Here is a 10,453-nt window from a genome sequence, read left to right on the forward strand (position 1 = left end):
TACATACCTTATGGTGGGACCCATAGAACTTGGTGACGTCAATACACCACCCAGGTCGGTGATGTGTGGTACAGCAGCCAATCCGCTTCCGGGTAGAGCATCTGTATCGGTCAAAATATTTGCAGCCGCCCTTGGCTTTGCTTAGGTGGGCCACTCAGCTAGCGCCCGAGTTCAGTTTTCCCATGCGCGCGCATCTAAGGTTGGCATCAGGTGATGAGGAATCCTCGCATGGACTTGATATACAACATCATCTCCACCGTACAGTTGGCACATTTTTAAACAGTTCATTTGCAGCCATTGATCAAATGATTAGGATCTCCGACTGAATGGGATCCACCAGATTGAAGGTGAAGCCCGCCGATTTTATCACGGGCAATAGTAGCATGGTTTGAAGGCCCCTCCAATACAGTGGTGGAGAACATCTCCACCGCTCATGTGGCGAGCTGACTCATCAAGGATCGATCTCGACCCACCAAGCAAACCGTAACCAATACCAGCAACAGAAGATCGCATCCATCAAACTATGGCCCTTGGCACGTGTGGTTAAGATAATCTTCCGCCCTCTTCGTAGTTCGTACGTATCTCCTTGTGTTCCCGTACCTTTGTTACCCGACTACAATTATGGTCCTCCGGAAGAGTCTTATGCCACATACGCATGAACTAATAAACTGCTGACATGGCATACATATAACTAAATCAAACCGTCCAAAGAGTAGGACCCAGTTTAGATGGGTGGTGTACTAAAACCTACACTAAATTGAAGTCCTAAATAACCGATGGGTACACATTTAAAATGAGAATTTATGAACGGTCTGAATCAAACAAACAAATGTCCATTAAAAATGATGGTTCAATCAATCTGATTTTGAGGACATGAACAATCTGCGGTGACTCTTACAATCTGAACGGTTTAGAAAAAAGTTACATATATGCCACGTATACAATATCTCATATCATACCTATGAAACATGACGCCCGCCAGAGTATCAAACCAACTCTTTCATCTCCATCGGTCTATAAAAACAAGGAAGCATTCAACACAGTCCTCCACACTCACTCTGAATACTCATTTTCTTTTATAGGAAAAAATACCAAAAGGAAAACAGAGCATATCCATGGATTCAGAAACCTTAGAGGGTATGGAGAAAGCAAACCACAACCAACAACAGAAGAAAACCATACCCATCAAACGATGGCTCCTTATCCTAAACTGCATCCTAACGACCATCGGACAGGTGGGTGGCCCATTGCTCCTACGGCTCTACTTCCTTCATGGTGGCAAACGAAAATGGTTTACCAGCTGGATCCAAACCATAGCCTTCCCCATCATACTATTCCCTATTTCAATCTCCTACATCTGGTCCAAAGCTGACGGAAAGGCCTCATCTAAGTTCCTAGTGGGGCGTAAGCTGCTCGCTGCCAGTGCCGTCATGGGTTTCTTCTTCGCACTTGATAGCTATCTCTACGCCTTCGGCCTATCTTATCTCCCAGTCTCCACATCTGCACTTCTCCTTTCCACCCAAATGGCATTCACCGCCTTGTTCGCTTTCCTTATCGTTAAACAGAAGTTCACGTTCTACTCGATCAATGCCGTCATCTTGATGAGCCTCGGAGCAGTTGTTCTTGGGGTCCATGCGAGCAGTGACCGACCTCCTGGAGTATCCAATGGCCGATATTACATGGGTTTCTTCATGACGCTAGCCGCAGCTGCTCTTTTCGGTCTTGAATTACCATTGATCGAGACCATTTACTCCAAGGCGTGCAAGGCCATCACATTCCCTCTTGTCATGCAAGTTCAATTCCTAGTGGGCCTGTTCGCCACTATATTCTGCACCATAGCCATGATCATAAACAAGGATTTCCAGGTGAATGATTTCACCATTTTTTTTTTCTCTCTCTCTTTTATTAATTCCACAACTTATGTATATTACTAAAGGGTTTTTGACGTTTTATATATTACAGAAGTTTAATAAGATAGAATTATGATTTGTACAGGCTATTTCGAGAGAGGCACAAGAGTATGGGCTGGGAGAGTCCAAGTACTACATGATACTGGTTTGGACGGCCATAGCCATGCAGCTCTTGGTCATAGGGAATATGGGTGTGATTTTTTGTTCGACGTCTCTCTTCAGCGGCATTTTCATGTCACTTCTGGTCCCAGTTCAAGAGATTTTTGCAGTCATCTTCTTTCACGAGAAGTTCACTGCGGAAAAGGGCTTGGCTCTGGCAATGTGCCTTTGGGGATTTGCCTCTTACTTCTATGGGGAACACAGGAAGAGCAAAGAGGAGAAAGCGGCCACGATCGAAACGGGTCTAAAAGAGAAAGTGGACATGATCGAAACGGGTCCAAATGTAGCTTGATAGGCCTACATTAACATTCGCTTGGAACGATTGAATTATAGTGTGATTTTTGTTTCTTTACTTGAGAGAGTTTGTAAAGATGGAATCACAGGACACAGACCAAGCACATGTGAGTTTTTGATTTGAGTATGTGTTGTTTCAAGTGACGTCACCAAGTTCTATAGGCCCCACTATGATGTGTGTTTTGTATCCAAGCCGTCCATCCATCTGGAGAGATCATTTTAGGTTAAGATCCAATAGAATGAGTCACATCCATAGCTCCAGTGGACCCCACTACTGAAAACAGTGGGGAGAGTGACACCACCATTAAAAACTTCTAAAGGACACAGAAGTTTTCGATCAGGCTGATATTTGTGTTTTCCCTTCCTCAATGTCTTTGTTAACTTTTGAACGGGTTGGGATTTGGAAAAAACATCACAGTGGACCTTAGGTAATCCTCTGCTGTTTTCTATGGTGGGGTCCACTAAAGCTTTGAATCTGCCTCGTTCTGGGTCATGCCTGAAAATAATATCTACAAATGAATGAATGGACGATTGTGATACAACACATACATCATACATCGTGGAGGGGTCTACTTGGTGACGTCACTTCAATAGCTAGTCTACTTTTACTGCAAAATTCGTCATGAGCGGACGCCGATTAGATGCCGCCAGGTTTAGTGGCCAGACTCGCCACTGAAATGGCACCACCAACTTTTGTGGGCCCCATGCATTGTATCAACACAGTTCATTCATTCGTAGATATCATATTAGGGTATAATACAAAGAATGAGTCAGATCTAAAGCTCGAGCGAACCCGCCACAGAAAACAGTCCACCATTAAAAAGTTCAAGTTTTCGATCAATCTGGTATTTGTGTTTTCCCTACTTTCATTGATTTTTTAATACATAAACAGAGATCTCCGATAAACATCATAGGGGACTTAAAGAAGGCTTTAATGATGTGCATCACTCTCTCCACTGTTTTATGTGATGTGGTCTATTAGAGATTTGGATGTGACTCATTCTTTGACTCATACTTGAAATGATCTCTCCTAACGTATGGACGGTGTGGATACAAAACATACATCATGGTGGGTCCCGCATAACTTGATGACGTCACTTCATAGACTCTCGCTGCTCAAGCTGTCAGTAGCTATCCGCGTCCGTCGTGAGCAATGACTTTCCTGAAATCGTGTCACATCCGACCCGTCCGAGAGGGGAGCGGATTGCCTGTGACCCCGGGCCCAGAGATATACCTGTTCCCAAAACTCATGTGGGCCATACCACACAAAAAAGTAGGAATCGAACGCCCGGGGTGACAAAAGTTTTATATCTGGATGATATTTGTTTTTACAGTTTACCTGGGGTGGTAATAACCATATGAATGGTTTGGATGGCATAGAAACATCATGGTCAGCTCCAGGAAAGTCTCAAAGGTGAACATATGTGTTCCCACTGTTTCGTTCGTGTGGCCCACCTGACTCTTGGATCGGTCTGATGTTTATAACCCGATCCTATTGTAGTCTTTCAAAACAGATGGACGGATTGGATTTGTCATGGACATCTCTGTGGCCCTACACATCCCTTGAATATCTCTATGCCAGGGTCACAGGCAATCCGCTTTCCAAGAAAAGGGTACAACAGAGGATGATGATCGGATGAATTCAGATTTCACGCCGTAGAAAAATGAACACCATAGAAAAACCTCCAAATTCATACGTGGCCCACTAGATGATAGGACGGCCTAATTATTGAGTCAAAGAAACACGTCACTAATTATATTTTTAAAGGGGTCTCAAGTCCAATTAGTTAGACCAAAGTTTATGGTCCACCCAGGGGATTACTTCTAACCTGTTAAGAACCTGTGGCATCCAATCTTTCTAACAATAGGTTGGTCCTACTATGAGGATCACCTTGTACAAAAATTAGTCCCATCTGATCATCAAGTGACCTGCACCATAGAAAACAGTATATAGCCATTAATAAATGGCAAAATACAAGTGTGGTTCACTTGGTTAGTAGATGGGGCTGATTTTTTCATGAAATGTTCCTCATGGTTGGGCCAATCTATCAAACGGTTTGGATGTCCCATGCAATTAGCAAGTTAGAAGACATCTGCTGAGTGGATATAGGATATGTCCAACTAATTGAACCCGAGACCTACTATTTTTTAATAGATACATGCCTTCTCTAGTACCATTTTAAAAAAGCACGCGGATTAGCCACTGACAGGTTGAGTGGCATGGAGAAACTCCCAAGTCCAAATCAGTTGGAAACCCTACCAACTACATTAAGGTGATTAATTAATGTGAATAAACACCATTTATTTCCGGGAAACGGTAGGTGGCTCGGTTGGTACCTTTCAACCATGTTTACGTGAAATCCACCCCAACCATAAGGTGTGTCTCTCTATGCTAGCACCCACTTGAAAAATCAGTCTCATCTGTGATTCAGGTGGACCACAAAGTTGGAAACAATGTACAAGCAATACTCACCCTCTAAATTATTTCTCCCCGTGTGGCCTGTTTGAATCGTGGATGAGCCTACTTTTTGAAACCCAGCATCAGTTTTGGTGTAGCATCTAATGCCAGGAAGCGGATTGCCTTGATTTTCAAGAAAGCCTGTGGAAGACAAATTAAATAGTTTAGCGGCCACATTCATTGTGGCCAGCCCAACATTGAAGGCTTCCCTACAAGAAGCTTGCCTACACCTGTTTTGAGGGTTTGGAATCGTAGAGAGACGGAACTTGGCCATCTCTCCCGCATAATCTTATAATTATGACCCTGAACTGATTGAATAGTGAGTCATTCATATCATTGCAATATAGGTATCACTGATCAATTAAATTGTGTACGGAGTAAACTCTATGGGGCCACTGTGATTTATGTATTTTATCGGCTCTGTTCATTCATTTTGCCAAATAATTTGAGGGCTTGAGCCAAAAAATGAAGAATATCCAAAGCTCAAGTGAACCACACCAAAGTCAACAGTGAGTTGATTTGTCTACAGTTGAAAATTTCTTGGGGGTATATAAGTTTTAGATCAAGTTGATATTCGTGTTTTACCTTCATCCATGTGTGTGTAATCTTATGGATAGATTGGATGGCAAATAAACATCTTTGTGGACCCTAAGAAGGTTTCAATGGTGGATATCATTATTCCCATGCACTCTTTCTCATGGCATGTCATTATTCCACTCTTTCTTATGTCATGGTCCACTTGATCTTTAGATATGCTTCAATTTTGGGCTCAACCCTTAAAATGAGCTGGAAAATGGATGGCGGGCTAAACCACATATATTTATGATGGGCTCAAGAGAGATTACTCACTATGATGTAAGCATACGGAATTACAGGCAATCCGTTTTCCTAATTCTATGCTTAGATTTCATACAATCATTACAGTTGGCCATGTAAAAATCAATAGTGGATGTTTCTACCAATTGTTCCCATGATGATGTGGCCCAACTATACTTATTCCATATTCCATCTAACTCTTATTATGTAGCTGCTCCACAGCTCCTGATTTACAAAAGAATAGGTCAACCTGTTTTTTTTTTTGGTCACAGGATAGCATGGGATTACACATAATTGTAGATCACGCAGTCAATAATCAAGGGCAGTTCCTAAAATTCCCTGCTTTTAACAAGAAAGTCTCATTTGCTGGACTGTAGGTTAAGATTCAACCAACGGATAACTTCCAATGTTTCGTGTGTGTAAGAAATATAACCCGTCTAATAGGTTTACCCCATGCATTATGCCAATTACATCTTAGAAAACTTCACAGCATCCACTCATCAAGTGGACCTCACTTGTGTTTAGCTATTTAATTACTAATGTTTAGAGGATGTTTTATATGGTGTGACCCACTTAATTTGTAGATAAGATGCCATTGTACTGGCGATTCTTATGGTGGGGCTAACCTGTTGGTAGGTCTGCAAGTCACATACACTTAATGCTTCGAAAGTTATTATATCGTTGGATTATAGCTTATGGTTGAAGGGGTTGGACTTAAGATTAGCAAATTTTGAAAAGATATGATCACTTTTTTCTCCAAACACGCAGGAGAGATGTACTCACCCTTTAATTTTAGGGCCTATTATGATGTGTATGTAAGATATGCTCCTACCATTAGATGTGTAATTCTACGTTAGGCCATGGCCAAAAAATCAGGTTAAGTGATTCAGGTGGGCTACACAAAGGGAAATAGTTAAGAGAGGCGTCAGCTCTTGATTTTTTTCAGGCCCCCTGTGATAATTATATGAAATCTACTCTAACTATTATATATCACACCAAAATTTATGCCTAGGGCCCAAAACCCAAGCCTATTCACGATTGAAGTGGACCACATGAACGTAAAAAGTTTGGAGGCCTGAGCTTTGCCCAGTACACTATTTTCAACCATGCGGTTAAGCAAAATCACATATGGGACTGATTTTCAGGTCTTTCGGACGAACATGGAATGACACACCAGTTGGTAGAGGTGAATTTCACATAAACATTACGGTGGGACCACATGAGCCACCAACTCCTTTTACAAGTTTAGAAATAACCCCTCTCCCTTGGGCATTTATTCACATTAATTAAGCACCAATATTCTTCTAAAAAATACATTCATTTTAACTGAGGGAAGAGTAAAAGGATTGCTGGGAATGGAAATGACTGTTTTTCCTCACCTAAACAATTCATAGAGCATGAAAATGAAGTGGTCTACCGTAATTCCTATGTGACATCTACTCCATTCATCCATTGCACCAGTACATGTTAAGACCTGAGCTTAAAATCAGATAGATTCAAAATTCAGGCGGGTCATACAATAAGAAACAGTGCAGATTGGACCTCCACCATAAAAACTTTCTTAGGACCCATGGAAGTTTTGGACCAGGCCATTTTTTATTTTTTTTTTGTATTTTCCCTTCGTCATGGTGGGAATAACCTTATGAACGAATTGGCATACAAACATAATTGTATTTTGTATTTGGTCATAAACAAAATGCCCATTGGACCTAATAGACATCCTGGACGTAATACAATATGGTTAATGGTTCGTATGGCTGCCTGATGTAAGGGCTTCTTTTTACTAACGCATCAAATGTAGAGGTTTATTTGAGAATACCAATAAGGGATTTTATTGCAATAGACCAAAAGACAAGGGTTTACATCATTACATGTCAAATCCCTTTATTAAAAAAAAAAACTATATTCCGACGAAAAATGCCTATACTCTATCCCCCGTGCAACACGCCCCCTTCGAGAGGTTTTGGAAGTCGAATCACGTGGGATCCATCCTAGGCCCTTGGACGTTTGCTGGAAGAGTCCTCCACATTGAGAATGAAAGTACGTATGGTCATCCTTAATAAAAATAAAAAAAACAACGGTTGGTATGTGAGACATACATGTAGGGCCGCGAGGAAGTTCATCCCTTTCCAATCCTTTAAACAAACGATTAAGAAGTAACAAACCGGGCCTAAGGTTGTCCGAGGCCCGGATTTTGAACTGTTCGGGCAGGCCATTCAAAATTTTACATTTTCTAGGCCCACCTCTGCCTGTCGACAGCCTTCTTAAGAAGGGTAGAGTGTCCAAATTCAGTAGAAAGAAGACCCAAGATCAATGGCTAGATTCTTTCAACTGGGAACAGTTTTGTGGCATGGTCGATCGACAGTGGTATGCATCAGACCAATGGTCTGGGTTGATTAACCATGGGCCCCATGCACCTTTTCATAACTGTATACCTGAGTCGAGGATAGGGATGGCAATCAGCCTTCGTTTGAATTGTCCAATTTTCAATGGCCCAAAAGTCAAGCCTAGTGTAGCCATTCTATTAACTGGGCCCCAAAAAAGCAAGCCCATGCATCACATATTTAGATTAAATTGGACCCATGCCTGGCTTGCCTCATTAGAAAGTTTGTCAAACTGGCTGCATGTATGAGCCTGTTTATTTATTGATATCGAAATCATGCTCCAGCCTGGTTGTATGGGCGTAAACCTAAGGTTGAAGCGATACTCATGTAAGCAAGCCTTAGATGGGAGACCTAACAATGTACTTATCTATGTGATCCTAGAAATGATTGTATTGTAATTTCTCAAGATCAAGAGAGTCTGTATTTGTGTGCTGCATCTCATATTTCAGGGTCCATCAAGTAGCATGGCAAAGGGCTGGGTGCCAGCTGTACAGCTGGGTTGGGCTGGGCCCCAAGGACCTTTGGACAACAGGCTAGCATTAGGTCCAATGTTTAGTTGGCTGAAACTGGCTTTCATCTGTCTAAAATTAAAGCCAGACAAGTAGACCCAACCCAGTTCGACTTGTTTAAAAGGGCAGAGTATTTGGATGATGGGCTCAGTCTTGCCTAAGCCCGATTACTTAGTTTGTAGGCTGGGCTGGTTCTCGATTTGAGAGTTCAGAGAGTGAGATATACACTTGGCATACAAGTAAATCAATCTAAACTGTCTAAATGGTGGACATCAGGTAGAGGGATTACAGTCTAGAAATTAAGCTGAACATATTCTACCTCCGCAAACCAATAGGACTCTGATCCGGACTGCTGGCTATTTTTTCATTTTAATCAAAATCACGTACATGGAAACTCAGAGAAGATCTCTTCGACGAAGAACCTAAAGAAAACAAAATATATGGAGACAACATTTGTGAAAAGTGTAATACGTGAAGCCATTTATGTATCTAATTTTGTTGAAGAGAAGCCTTCGTGTTAGTCAATTTGGATCCATAAAAAAACACAATGAAGATGTGCCTGAAAATCTTCACACATGGTCTATTTTTTCATCCTCTAAGCACATATGAATATTGAGGAAATTGCACCATGGATAGCATGTGTGATTCGAACCGTCCATTACCACGATTGGCGTGATCAGCAAAACTCATGGATGAGCTCCATTCAACTTGGGAAGGATGATGCAGCACATGCTAGTGAGACTTATGAAGTGAGACATGTAAGATTTGGTGGGCCCATGTGGTTGGAGAATTTGAATGGATAATGGATGAGATAAAGGGAGGTCAGAACAGCCCATGTTTAGGAAGATGTTGATAATAAAGAAGGACAATCTCATTGTTAGTCTTCATCTATGAAGTAAAATCTTTCTTCTACCCTACTAGTTCTTGTAATTATTTTTTTTCTTCTTTTAGCTTCAACTCTCCCTCTCTCCACATTGGCCTGTCCATCGAATCAAATCTCTTCAATGGGTCTACGGTAACCTTTAAAAATTTATAAACCGCAAATGAATGGTTAAGAAAAATACTTACAAAGGCCTAACATTGGTGGGTCATCGAATCCGGGAGTATTTGGGTGTTCAAACCCATCCATATAGATAGCGGTATGCAATATACCAATGATCATTGGATTCTGGTTCAAGCCTGACCCACTACACATTTGGCATGTCACAAACCCGGCTTAGAAGTGGGTTGGACCAGTTGACCTGTAGGCCTACCCAACTTGACACTCCATCGAGCACCCCGTAACTGTGATGTAGACCCAGCCAATGGAAATAGGGCTGTGAGTCAGCTAGCTAATTAATGAAGAGATTGGACCAAAAAAAAATCCATCCTTGAGATGAGGAGGGCCAGTTTCAATCTATAACTAACTTTTTTATTTCTTCCTAACTAGAAATAGAAGTCAATTAATGAAAAACACATTCCTTTATGTAATAACACTTAGCTAATGAAGAAAGAGAAATAGACATGGTCCAAGGAACAAAAAGAAAAGTGCCCCTTTATAAGAAAACACTCAACCATGTCACTAATATTTAAATATAGCATGAGTATATTCATATGGTTTTAAATAAATTCAAGTAGCCTTATGCTTAGATTATTTTTTAATATTTTAAGGAATCACATTCTTTTTTCGATAATAGTGTAAGCAATCCAACCAGCACCACCGTCCATTGCACGAAGATGCCAAAGTTTCTTTCTTTGCTATCCGATCAGCACCACCTTCCATTAAACGAAGATGCTAATTAAAATTTCTTTCTTTGTAATGCAATAAGCACCACCGTCCATTGCACAAAGATGCTAAACTTTCTTTCTTTCCATGTTCTCTGCAGACGTATTGCTGAGGGAAGTAACCGTTGGATTTGGGGTCATGTTTTGTGATCGAGAATG

General features: G+C 41.3%; 1 protein-coding gene across 1 annotated transcript; it reads left to right on the forward strand.

The window, feature by feature from the left end:
- The first annotated feature begins 1,045 nt into the window (after positions 1-1,045).
- Positions 1,046-2,464, forward strand: LOC131234801 (purine permease 1-like). The gene is made up of 2 exons (XM_058231771.1): positions 1,046-1,865; positions 1,996-2,464. The coding sequence occupies exons 1-2, from the start codon at positions 1,116-1,118 to the stop codon at positions 2,359-2,361; spliced, it is 1,116 nt and encodes a 371-aa protein (XP_058087754.1). The 5' UTR covers positions 1,046-1,115; the 3' UTR covers positions 2,362-2,464.
- The last annotated feature ends 7,989 nt before the right edge of the window (positions 2,465-10,453 follow it).

Source organism: Magnolia sinica, chromosome 2 (assembly GCF_029962835.1).
Source record: "Magnolia sinica isolate HGM2019 chromosome 2, MsV1, whole genome shotgun sequence".
Lineage (NCBI taxonomy): Eukaryota > Viridiplantae > Streptophyta > Magnoliopsida > Magnoliales > Magnoliaceae > Magnolia > Magnolia sinica.